The sequence below is a fragment of the Bos mutus genome, chromosome 6 (assembly GCF_027580195.1).
Source record: "Bos mutus isolate GX-2022 chromosome 6, NWIPB_WYAK_1.1, whole genome shotgun sequence".
Classification (NCBI taxonomy): Eukaryota; Metazoa; Chordata; class Mammalia; order Artiodactyla; family Bovidae; genus Bos; species Bos mutus.
In genome coordinates this window covers 102,916,008-102,929,013 of record NC_091622.1, presented here as the reverse complement: position 1 = coordinate 102,929,013, position 13,006 = coordinate 102,916,008, and the positions used below count along the sequence as shown (strand labels likewise).

The following is a 13,006-nucleotide window of genomic DNA, read 5'->3' as shown; positions in this document are numbered from 1 at the left end:
ACATAAATAAAACCTCATGTAGACATATCAAAGTCTGACTGAAAAAAACCCAAAGATAAAAGGCAAGTCTTTAAAATAGTCTGTGGTAAAATGACACATTTCTGTCAAGGGAAAAAAGACAAATTATTCAGTTTCTGAATAGAAACTGTGAGAACCAGAAGACAATGAAATGAGGTCTTTTAAGTGTCAAAAGAAGGAACCATATCTGCCTACCTAAAATTCTGAATCAAGGAGAAGACATCTTTTAAAAGTAGAGTTGAAAAACTGTTCTCATAAAAAGAAATTTGAGAGAATTCATCACCAGCAGACCCTAAACTACAAGAAATAAAAAAGCTCTTCAGCTGAATGTAAAGCACATCCACAGAAGCAGAAGAAAGAATGAACAGTGCAAGAACGTAGAAAGACACGAGTAAATAAAAAGAATTATTGAGTGCTTAAAATGATCTAAATAGTGCTTTATAAGGGATGTTGTACACAGAAGCAACATAGTTGACAAAAATAAACAATGAAAAAGGATAAAAAGAAATTAATGGAGTTAAACTATTAAAAGATTTTTGGATTCTTTGAGACATGGTAAAAGTACTAAAGTAAACTTGAATGATTAATGGCTACATTTTGAAATATCTAGGGTAACCACTAAAAGAATGACACCAAAATGCATGCAAGAGTAAGCCAGTGGAGAAGAAAATGGAATAACAGAAAATAGTTCACCAAAAACAAAGGAAAGAAAGCAGGAATAAACGAAAACAACAGATCAGACAAACAGAAACACCAACAAGGCAAAAATAAGCCAATTACACCATTATGGATAAGAAATAAAAATGGAACAAACACTCCAACTAAAAAGCAGAGGATGTCAAACTTACTCAGAGCTAAGTTTAAAAAAAGCCATATGCTGCTTCTAAAAAATATGCTTTATATATAAAGATACTGATAGATTGAATGGAAAAATATGGATAGTATAAAAAAAGTTATACACCATGGAAACACTAGCAAAAAGAAACTCTTGTGGTTATTTTAATATCAGACAAAGTCCATTTTAGGGCAAGAAATGTGAGACATGAGAGACGTTTCATCATCTTTAAAGACTTGATTTACCAGGAAAACATCATAAACCTAAATCTGTGTGTAGCTCATAAATACCTTCAAAAACAAGAATCAAAACTAACATAACAAAAAGAAGAGATCTTAAAAGACATCTCAGTAGATGACAAAACGAATAGACCACACATCAGTAAAGTTATTGAAGATTTGATTAGCATAATTAACCAGTTTGGCCTAATTAATACTCAGCAACAGCAGAACATTCATTCTTTACAAGGGCACATAGAATATTTCCCAAAACAGACCATCACATGGTCAATAAAACCAGTCTCAATGAATTTCAAAAGATTACAATAATATATACAGTATGTTTCTGACAGCAATGAAATAAAACTAGACATCAATAACAAAAATATAACTAAAAAATTACACAGATGCTTGGAAATTCAACAACACGCTCCTAAATAACCCATGGGTCAAGGGAGATATCACAATAGAGATTAGAAGCTGCTTTGAACTGAACAGACATAAAAAGTACAACTTATCAAAATGTGTGGGTTGTAGTTAAAACAGTGCTTAGAACGAAATGCATAGATTTAAATGCATAAATCGCAAAAGAAGAGCAGTTGAAAATCAGTGATCCAAATTTTCAACACAAGAAGCCAGAAGAAGAACAGTCAACTAAACCAAAAGAATGTAGATGGAAGGAAACAATGAAGTTATTAGAAGAAATCAATGAAATAAAATATAGACATTCCTTGGTGGCTCAGATGGTAAAGAATCTCCCTGCAGTGCAGGAGACCTGGGTTTGATCCCTGGGTTGGGAAGATCCCCTGGAGGAGGAAATGGCAACCCACTCCAGTATCCTTGCCTGGAGAATTCCATGGACAGAGGAGCCTGGCGGGCTACAGTCCACAGAGTCGCAAAGAGTCAGACATGACTAAGTGACTAAGCACATACAATAAAGAACATCAATAAAACCAAAAGATGATCCTGTGAAGTGATTGATAAAATTGGAGAGAAAGAGAAGAAAGACAGAGGCAGAGAGATGAGATATGAATTATACAAAGGATACACTGTATATCTTACAGACACTGGAACAAGGTCACGAGCATTTCATCCTAGGAGTCCTGAAAGTGGAGTATTGTTCACAGATGAGGAAAACAACTCAGAGAAGTCATGGACGGATGTAGGTGGCGCAGAGGTGAGTTTGAACCTTGTTTAAATTCTAAAGCCCCCTGCTGTGTCCTTTTAAGTCCCAATGTGCAGCGTGATAAGAGGTGTTGGCTAAAGTTGTGGTGGTAATCAGATTACAATATAGAAATTGCACACCTTAAACTTTCACAATGTTGGCTGTCAATTATACCTCAATATAAATAAATACATATATACCAATAGAGACTCGATAAGTAGAATAATGACTTGAGCTGTTTGAAAAACTGCTTGGTCTGAAAATACAAGCTCTCATCTTAAAGGATAAACACCCTCTCCATGTCCCACCAGATACCCATCTGAACAGCCTGAGCAGAGAGGCAGACTCGCTTCTTCTTGTCATAGACAAGAATACAGACTCTGGAGCCTGAACCCCCAGGTAGAATGTGGGCTCCATCCCTCCCAGCTGTGTGACTTGAGGCAAGTCACTTAACCTCTCTGTGCCTACATTTCCTCATTTGGTAAATGGGGATGGCAACTGTTACTCCCTCTCAGGGCTGCTGGAGGACGCTGGAGTAAAGGGTGTGGTCAGAGCTACAGAAAGTCAGCAAGATGATTCAACAGCCACACAGAGTCAACCTACCCGGATGCCACCGCGCGGGGACCTCAGTGCTCGCCCTTGGTCCGCAGAACAGCTTGGTGCTTTTCCCTCTTTCTCCAAATGTGCTTCTTTCACTCCTGACCCATCGGTGTTTCCTTGCAGGGCCCTGGATCCTGTGGCATCTCCCCGGACCAGTGACGGAGCAGAATAAGCACCACATCTGGAATTGTCCAGGCCTAAGCACGGCCCTGTCCAACCCTCAGCCAGACCCATATCCTGCTCCAAGGGCGGCCTGGGGCCTCTGGCAGTCGGTTGCCCTGAAATCTGAGTCACCTGCACCCCTCTTTCTCCTGTGTTCACCTGCTCCACAGTGCTTTTCCCCTGGAGATGCTCCTCTGCTCTCACCAAAGGCCCCACATCTGTGCTGCTCCCCAATACAACCTCCCCTTCCAGGGCTTGGATCCTTCTTAGGTGTTCGTTCTCCCCGCTGAAGGTGCGAATCGTGTCTTCTATTCCCAGGATGATATCATTTATCAGCCGTTTGTAACTGACCCCGAGCTCTGAAGTCAGTACACCGAGCTCCCAGTTTTCCAGGGTGACGCGCTCCATCACACCTTTGGATTTTTGGATGCTCGTGGACATGGCTTTCTGGATTTGCCCCAGGAGCCCTTTCAATCTATCGTTTTCCTCTTCGAGCTCAGAAATCTTGCAGTAACTCTTCCCATTGCAGTCTTCAAGCTCAGAAATGACCTTCACATACTGGTCCAGTTCCCTCTTTAAGTGAGAGATGTCTTCTAACAGCACGCTCTTATCCTGTTCAAGCGTGGATATTTTTTCCACATTTCTCCCCCTCTCTTTTTCCAGGGCGCGCAGTTTTTGGTGGCATCTCTTCTGATCTCCCTGAAGCCTGGCGTTATCACTTAAAACGTTGTTCCTTTCATTCTTCAATCCAGAAATGAGCTGATGAAACCTGCTCCATGCTCTCTCGAGGGCTCTCGGCGGCTGCGAGAGGTGGTTCCCACCATGCTCGGAGGGCCCCGCTGGAGGGCCCGGGCTCAGGTCAACCAAATCCAACGTCAGTCCTGGAAGAAGGCTGCAGGTTCCCAGGGCCTCAGTCTCTCCCCGCGTAACATCTTCACCAGGCTCCCTGGGGTTTGTTCTCTCAACAAAACAAATATCCAAACCCAGGTGTGTCAAAGCCTGCTGAGGGTGCAGGACCCCCTGGCAGCTGCACCATCTCTGAGCAAAGCCCCAGGTTTCTCCCGCCAATGAGGAAGCTCTCTGTCCACACCCCCCACTCCCAAGCTTCAGAATGGAGAGGTGTTGGAAACAAGCCTCCATCTCCCTTTCAAACTCTTCTATTCTGAGTGCAGACTGGTCAAGGCCTCTACTTGGAGCCGAGGGGTGACGGGTGGCTCCGGCCTCCTTGGACCAGAAGGCCAATCCAGGCGATGGTGATGAACCTTCTTCCTCCAACAGGGAAAACATTTCCCTGGCCTCACTGTCCTCTGAGCCAGGCTCCTCCAGGACATCCCTGAGACCCAGGCTGGACAGCTCCTTCTCCCCCTCTTCTTCCTGCCCTTCGTCCCCAGGGCTTACCTCTGGGGGAAGCAGAGCATTTCCAGACCACACAGGGTCTTCCTCCTTGCCCTGAACTCTCCTGATGGCTCTGCTCTGCTCTGTAAGGAGCTGGGCATCCACTGAAGATGGCCTATTGGTGCCCGGAGACCCTGAGAATGTGGCTGCGGGGCCCTCTTCCTCCTCTGATGATGATAAAAGCCTTCCTCCTCCTCCTCCTTCTCCTTGGAGGCCCCAGACATGCCCTTCCTCATGTCCCCACCTGCTCAGGGATTCAGGACCCTCCAAGGACACTGAGGGCTCCCCCTGCAGAACAAGTAGTGGAAGCTCCTGCCTGCGCCCAAGGCAGGATGCTGCGGCTAGGGGTTCAGAAGCCCCGGCCTTCATCCATGTGCCCTCTGGGGCCCTGACCCCAGCCTCCACCCTCAGATTCTCCCCGCTTTCCTGACCCAGCTGACACCTGACCCTGCTTTCTGCCTGCTTTCTGCCCGAAGTCCTCACCTCCTGCCTCTCCAATCTCCACCCTGACCCTGGGGCTCCTCCTCCCCCTTTCCCAGAGTCTTTTCCATCCTCGGATCCTCTCCCGGGAATCTGGTGATGTGCAATGTGTGAGACCTCCTGGCCAAGGAAAGCAGTGCAGCCTCTTGGCTGGTGGTGGCCCCGGCCAGGGTGTCCTGCGGCGGAGGGAGCGGGCAGGGGCCGGGCCTCCAGCACCTGTTCGGTGTGCAGTGTTTCTGGAGGAGCTTCCAGGAGTAGCAGCAGCAAGGGAGCTGGGCCCGCAGCCCGGCCCTGGGGAGGGCGTGTGGACGCCTGCACACCGAGAGAGGACCCCTGGGCAGGCCTGGCTGTGAGCTTCTGCCCTGGAACCCAGGTCAGCTCCGGGGGGACTGGTGAGCCAGCCATGGACCACCCCGGAGGGCAGCCACGGATGAGAAGGAGAGTCTGGTCATCTGAGCAAGGCTCCGCTGGAGTAAACTAGGGATGGGAAGAGAAGAGAAGGTGTGAAGCGCCCCTCTCCCAACAGGGGCCCTCTCCACTTCTCCAGCTTCATCTCCCCAACCAGCCATATGGGTCTTCCTAACACAAGCAGGCCTGTGAGTGGCCCCAGTGGGCTCACACCCACTCTCCCCTCTGCCTAGAATGTCCATCCCCCCTCCATATCTCTCTCTCTCTCTCTTGCTTCACTAACGTCTCAGCTCAGAAAATACTCAAAAAGGACCCCCGGCCACTTCCACCACTGTCTGTCCATTGACCCCACTTGACCTCCCTCCATCGCACCCTCCACTCACTCAGATCATGTAGGATATTTGTGTGTGTGTTGTTGAACCACCCCCTACCTCCTGCCCTAGCCCTGCACAGCCCACGTGGGGCTCTTCAAATATAAACCAATTAAATAAAAGTTAACACTCAGTTCTGCAGTCACGCCAGCCACGTTTCAAGTGCCCAGAAGCCACATGTGGTTCACGGCTCCTCTGCTGGACGGCACGGACATACAGCAGGCCAGCGCCATGGGAGGCTTCAGTGGACATGCAGTGTAGACTATCTGCCCCCGAAGGCAGGGACCCTCAGCCTAGAACAGTCCAGCGCACACAGGAGGTGTTTCAGAGATACTTTTAAATGTATTCTTATAGTTACTTGGTGGCTCAGATAGTGAAGAATCCTCCTGCAGTGCAGGAGACCTGGGTTCAGTCCCTGGGTTGGGAAAATCCCCTGGAGAAGGAAATGGCAACCCACTCCAGTATTCCTGCGTGGAGAATTCCACGGACAGAGGAGCCTGGTGAGCTATAGTCCATGAGGTCACAAACAGTCGGTCACTAACACTTTCACTTTTTTAAAAAATATAAATTTATTTTAATTGGAGGCTAATTACTTTACAATATTATATTTTACCTTCACTTTTCATTCAATGCATTTAACCAGAGAGGAGGACTGGGCCAACTCAGAGATAGACCCAGTCTGGGAGGTGAAACCTGGCTTTGTTCAGTCTCACCGGGAGCCCTCGGCTCACCTGTGCCCATTACCCCGCCCCCAGCCCATGGCCACTCCCAGCCTCACCGCCTTTACCTGGCAGGCCCTCCTACCTGGCCTGCCCTTCCACTGCCCACCCCTGGTTTCCAGTCTGTCTAACTCCATCCTTCCATTGGGGTCCAACTTTTCTATGAAGCTCTTCCCCCCGCAGGGACTGCTCTCAGCTCTTTCCCACTCTGGACATGACACAGCACACCAGGCAGGGCTCAGGGCAGGAGGTGAGCGAATGAAAGTAATGCAGGAAGACCCCTCTCTCTAGGACCACATCAGGGCTGGTTGGAACCAGGCTTCCAACCCTTAGGGGATGGCATGGTGCAGATCGTGGGCTATGGAGACAGGACCTCAGTCCCTTCCAGGGCTAGGAGGCCTTGGGAAATCATAGCCTCCTCCCCTGCAGAACGAGGGGGTCATGGCTTTTGCCCCACAGGTGGTAGGGAGGTTTCAACAAGATGAAGTTTGCTATGTGGCAGCTGGGCCCATGCACACAGCTGGGGCTCCCTTCCTGCCCACTCCTCACCTGGGGCTCAAATCGCCCTCTCAATTATTTCCAGAATCTTCTTCCAACCCCGAGCTTCTTCCCCTCCCTCTCCCACTTCCTGAATAGTGGTCACACTGTGCAGCATGCACAGCAGGGCTCATCAGACCCAACTAGCACCCCAGGCATGGAGAAAGCCACTGGCCTCACCTGTCCACGGTCAGATCCTGCAAGGTCTCTGGGGAGCCTGTTCATGGTCTGTGGGCTGGGGACCAAAACAGGAGGGCCTCGTCCAGCCCGGACGCAGCCCCAAGCATGGGGCCCCTCGGAGGACTGGCCTGGGAAATGACAGGAAAGAAAGAAAAGAAGGAAAGTGAAGTCGCTCAGTCGTGTCCGACTCTTGGCGACCCCATGGACTGTAGCCCACCAGGCTCCTCCATCCATGGAATTTTCCAGGCAAGAGTACTGGAGTGGGTTGCCATTTCCTTCTCCAGGGGATCTTCCTGACCCAGTGATCTAACCTGGATCTCCCGCATTGCAGGCAGACACTTTATTGTCTAAGCCACCAGGGAGGAGACCCTCCCGGGAACTTTTCGGAGAGTGTCACCAACAGCAACATCTGCTGTTAGGGTGAGGCAGTATGTCTCGTGACTCAAGGCCTTTGAGCCCCCAAAGGTGGCCTCATGGTCACCACTGCCTGTCTGGTGAGGAACCCAGCTCAGTGATGGCGAGTGACCATCCGTTGATGAACAGCAGAATCGGGTCTGGGAGCCACCTCCTCTGACCACAAAGCCCAGGACACCTCCCTCAGCCCCGTACCCTCGTGGTCACGCAGGGTCATAACTCCCAGGCCCCAGCCCCACACGGAGTAGATGGAGGAGCTGATACCCAGGCTTCGCCAATGGATCCCGCTTATTTCCCCAAGGGCAAACTTGACCTTGTCTGACTTATCTGCTCTGCTCCCCAGAAATGTGGAGGGGAACGGTCAGCCTTGCCAGTCAGCAGTACCACTGGGTATAACTGGCCTTATATGGAAACTGAACTTGACCTTGGAGGACTGTACGCAAACCACAGACAGCCAGGTGGACACCGTGGCTCTGGGGCTCCCTGAGTGCACCGGCTTTTGCAGCAGACACCCCAGAAGCTACACCCGAGACTGTGAGCAAATACACTGGTTCCCATCAGCTTAGACAAGTGGCTTTCAAGCCTGGTTGCTCCCAGACCTCGCACCTGTCTCACACCTGAGCTGTCACTGGGGTGGGGCTGGAAACAGAGAAGCTCCTGGTCATCACACGGTCTTCTCCAAAGACAAATCCCTGAGGACAAATCCCCCTGAGAGGACCCTGCTGCCCAAGGCTGACACGTGTGTTGCCTGCCTGGCACCCTTCTGAGGGCTGAGAGAGTGAGCCTAAATGTTGGGTTGAGCCTGTGTCATGGACCTCGTCGTGGGCATTGTGGAGGCTGAGCCCACTTTTCCCAGCTGGGTGGCAGTGAGCAAGGGACTCTACTTCTCTGAGCCTCAGCTTCCTGTCTGCAGAGCAGGGACCACCACCCTGTTGGGTCATCAGGACATCGTAAGCGAGCTAGCCCATCAGTGGCTGTCCCTGAAGACCCCTCCTTCACGCACCTGCTGAGCCCCTCTGTTCAGGTGCCTCGTTGGGGTCTTGGCTTCTGCAAGCATCCAGCGCCTCCTCCCGGGGCAGGGGCAGCGATTCATCCTGAACATGGCCCAGGGCATCCTTGACGAAGACACAAGAGGTCAAAAGAGTGGTGGGTGTCCCTGGTTGAACTGCTCTCTCCAAGTCTGTCCCCATCAAGCCCTCCCAAAGACCCTAGGAGGGAGTTGGACCCCCTCCCCTGGTGAGGACAGCAGAGGGCACGTGGCCTGGTGGTAGGGCCCTGGCCCTGTGTGCTTGGTCCTGCCAATGCAACTGCCTCCTGTGAGCTCCCAGACTCCACTTAGCAGACGAGGAGCTTGTTTGTTCAGCCAAGCTGCCCCCGGGTTCCCCAAGGCAGCATCAAAGGCTCCAGGCCCCTCCCCTTCCTGGGTGGAAGTTTCCTCTGTGTACACCCTCAGAGGTGGCACCTGCCCAGGGCCTCTGGGAATCCTGTCCCTCAACTTTCCACAGGCCCAAATGGCCAAAGCCAGCTGTCCCTGGGCCCTGCCCCAAAAGACAAGCAGGGATACATTTGTGGGGCTTCCCTGACCCAGCACACACCCCCTTCCCAGCCTGCGGAGCATGTGACAGGCAGCAAGCACCTGACTACAGCTACAGCACAGAAGGCCTGGGCCCAGCAGAAAAACTCAGCTCCGGTCAACGTCCATGGGGGGCAGGGGGGAGTTCTCCTGCAGGTTCCCACAGCCCCGGGTACTTCTAACCCGGTTCTAATGGGTGATGCTTGCTTCCCACCTGCTTCCACACTAGACCCGAGGTCCTTCAGGAAGGAAACTTGCCTTCATTCTGTCTTCACCATCACCCCTGCCAGGCACACACTAAGTGCTGAATAAATGTTTGACAGTGGATGGACAGACAGAGCCTGCAGGAAGGCAGGTGTTTCGAACTCAGGGTACATTTATTCAGCAAATATTTATTAAGCTTCTATATGGCTTCCCCTTATCAACTCATCTTCTTTCTACAGAAAAAGACCCAGGATTTTATTCAGGGGTGCGATATATCATCCAAGAGACTGCTGCTGCTGCTAAGTCACTTCAGTCGTGTCCGACTCTGTGTGACCCCATAGACGGCAGCCCACCAGGCTCCCCTTTCCCTGGGATTCTCCAGGCAAGAACACTGGAGTGGGTTGCCATTTCCTTCTCCAATGCAGGAAAGTGAAAAGTGAAAGTGAAGTCGCTCAGTCGTGTCTGACTCTTAGAGACCCCATGGACTGCAGCCTACCAGGCTCCTCCGTCCATGGGATTTTCCAGGCAAGAACACTGGAGTGGGGTGCCACTGCCTTCTCTGATCCAAGAGCCTACATTTCCCCAATTTCCTTCAGTACAAACACAGTTGAGTAGATCTGCTGTGTGTGTCTTCTGGGAAAGCTTCTTACAGGAAACTGACTCAACTGAGCAGGGCTAACCCCACTCCCAGGCTTCCCTGGTGGCTCAGAGCTGAAGAATCCGCCTGTGACACAGGAGATATGGGTTTGACCCCCGAATTGGGGAAGATCACCTAGAAAAGGAAACGGCAACCCACTTCAGTATTCTTGCCTGCGAAATCCCCTGGACAAAGAGGAGCCTGGTGGGCTACAGTCCATGGAGTTGAGAAGAGATGACTTAGCGACTAAACAGGTAAGGAACAAGTAATGGGTCAGGTGCTTTTCTAGGGGAGGAAGAAATGGAAGTGGACAGATGATGCCCCGTGCCCTCCTCACCTGTCCCCAGGTCCTCACCTGCTCTCAGCAGACTCCTCCATTGACCCTTAACTGGATCTCCTGCTTCCCCTCCCATCCTGCCCACAGTTGCCAGAGACGACCCCTAAAATGCACTTGAAGAATTGATGCTTTTGAACTGTGGTGCTGGAGAAAACTTTTGAGAGTCCCTTGGACTGCAAGGAGGTCCAACCAGTCCATCCTAAAGGAGATCAGTCCTGAGTGTTCATTGGAAGGACTGATGCTGAAGCTGAAACTCCAATACTTTTGCTGAAGAATCTGCCTTCTTCCACTGTGAAGAGCTGACGCATTGGAAAAGACCCTGATGCTGGGAAAGACTGAGGGTAGGAGAACGGGACGACAGAGGATGAAATGGTTAGATAGCATCACTGACTCGATGGACATGAGTTTGGGTAAACTCTGGGAGTTGGCAATGGACAGGGAGGCCTGGCGTGCTGCAGTCCATGGGGTCGCAAAGAGTCAGACATGACTGAGTGACTGAACTGAACTGAACTGACCAGAAACACCCCGCCTTGGCTCCCCCTCAATCCACTGTGCTGCAATCTGGCACAGGAGGCCATCCAGGGCCATCACCACCGCCCCTGACACTCCCTGCCCTGGCTTCTGCTCCAGCACCTCCTTGTCCCCTCCCCACCCTGGTTCCTGCCTGCCTCTGCACCTCCGCACACACTGTTCCTCCCGCCTGCCTGGGAAGGGTAACTAGTCACCTGCCGCCTCCTCGCAAAGCCCTCCCTTCCCTTCCATATCCCACAGCAGCTGAGCACTCAATCTCACTGAAATGAAAACTGGGTTGGGTTGCCCTCCTGTTTCCAACCCTTCCATGCTTCCCACTGTGAAAGATAAAGCGCCCACGGGCCCGGCCCCGCCCCCTCATCTCAGCTCCCTGGATGGACCTTCTCCCGCCTGCCTTGGGGCCTGACACCTAGTGCCTGCTGCCTGCTCCTCTCCTCCCCACACCTCAGCTCACCCCACCTGCTCCTTGTCGGGGCCTTCCTGACTGTCCCCCAAATGAAGCTCCTCCCTTCCATAGCACCCCATCCTCATACCCCAATTTGTGACCTTCCAGTTACTGTGTGACAGTCTTGTCTAGTTCTCCTCAGAGGCCCGGGGGAGTCTGGCCACACCTTAGAATCATCCAGAAGCTTTTAACAAGTATCTGAACAAGGCCTCAGCCAAGACCAATGAAAAGCAGAGGGGTCTGGGCGCAGCCCTGCTAGGCACTCAGACAGGCCCGGTTGACGGGCCAACAGGTCTGTGGGTGTCTTCTGCCCACAGACCTTGGGTTGTTTCTTGGTCTTCTCCACTGGCTTCCCACATGATCAGAACTAAACATTTTTGTCAAGAGCTTACAATCTCCATTGGAACTAGATGGAGACGAGGCAATGAAGGAGAGAGGGGGAGAAGGTAAAAGAGGAAAAGAGAGGGAATGGGATGCAGAAAGGGAGACCAATTCAAAGATGCGAGAACCAGCAAGAGAGGAGCAGAAGGAAGGAGGAGGGAACAGATGAAAGGGAGGTGGAGGGAGGTGTCGAAGGCCACCACCATTCTGCTCTTCATTTCTATTTGAATTTTATTCTAATACTCAAGTTGACTTTGACTCAGTTCTACAAATACTTTCTGAGTCCCTACTATGTGGCTGGCCTGGTTCTGGGGCAGGGACATAGCCATGGGGAACACACACAGACCTCTGCCTTGAGGAGGAGACCCAGGGGAGGACTCCTGAGAAGATGATGCCATACCCATTTCATGTCACAAGTGATGAAATCAATTCTTAGAGAGGGACAGTGACTTGCCCAAGGTTACACAGCACATACAATGGGAAAAGAGGACCAGAATTCAGGTCTCCGAACTTGATTCAGGTCTTCTCTCCGCCTTCCTGCCCCTCCCTGCTCAGTCTTGTCAGCCCTCCCTACTTTTCAACACTCTCAGGAGCATTTGCCTGTAACTTTATGTGGTTTTAGTTTTAACTTGCCAATATTTTGAAAAAAGAAAACAAGGAATACAGTGACATCTAGGCACAAATATTATAAATGTGTTAGACTATTTCCCTCTGGGCTTTTTTTCCCCCTTTTCTATGCATAGATATTTAAATTCTTCCGTAAGTCTGTTTCTACAAAATGTTGACTTTTGCTTTATGCATTTATCATGGGATGGTATCAGAAAACCATTTCCACAACTTTTGTAATTTCTACAACCTCTTCTGCAAAGCAGTGCTTTAGGGTCACCTTATTATAATCTCTTATGTAAGGAATGCCTTCACTTACCAAATCGGGTCCTTCTGATCAGACATTGGGGTTGTTTCCAATTTTTACCAACTATAAACAGTGTTGAGGTCCTTTTAATATTTAACAAATATTCAGAATCTTGAGGTTTTGCTCATTTGTATTTGTTTTACAAGTAATGGAACTGACCTTTTTTGTAAGACCACTGGCCATCTGTATTACCTTTTATGTGACTTTTGCCTAGGTTTTTATTTTTGACATTATGGACACTATTTTAAAGCCTTTGCTCTCTATGGGAGTGAGTGATAAGTGTGTGACACGCACTTCTGCACAGATGCAAGCTCTGAGCAAGGAGAGGCTGCCTAGACTTGAAGGAACAATGATAAATTCTCATACCTGCAACCAAGGGTGCTCTATTCACACTGCTGGGGCTGAGAAGCTGACTGGAGTGTCCACTTTCCCTGAAGCCGCTGCCACCTGGAGTGAGGGGGGTGTTGGGATCTCAGCTCTGGG

At 50.5% G+C, this 13,006-nt stretch overlaps 1 protein-coding gene across 1 annotated transcript in view; it reads right to left on the bottom strand.

The window, feature by feature from the left end:
* C6H4orf50 (chromosome 6 C4orf50 homolog) overlaps nt 1-13,006 on the bottom strand; it is a 64,085-nt gene that overhangs the window by 29,531 nt on the left and 21,548 nt on the right. The window contains exons 4-6 of the mRNA XM_070371902.1: nt 8,506-8,617; nt 7,089-7,216; nt 2,840-5,350 (exon numbers count right to left, since the gene is read on the bottom strand). Coding sequence (XP_070228003.1) covers nt 2,840-5,350; nt 7,089-7,216; nt 8,506-8,617 — 2,751 coding nt within the window. The remainder of the gene's footprint in view (nt 1-2,839; nt 5,351-7,088; nt 7,217-8,505; nt 8,618-13,006) is intronic.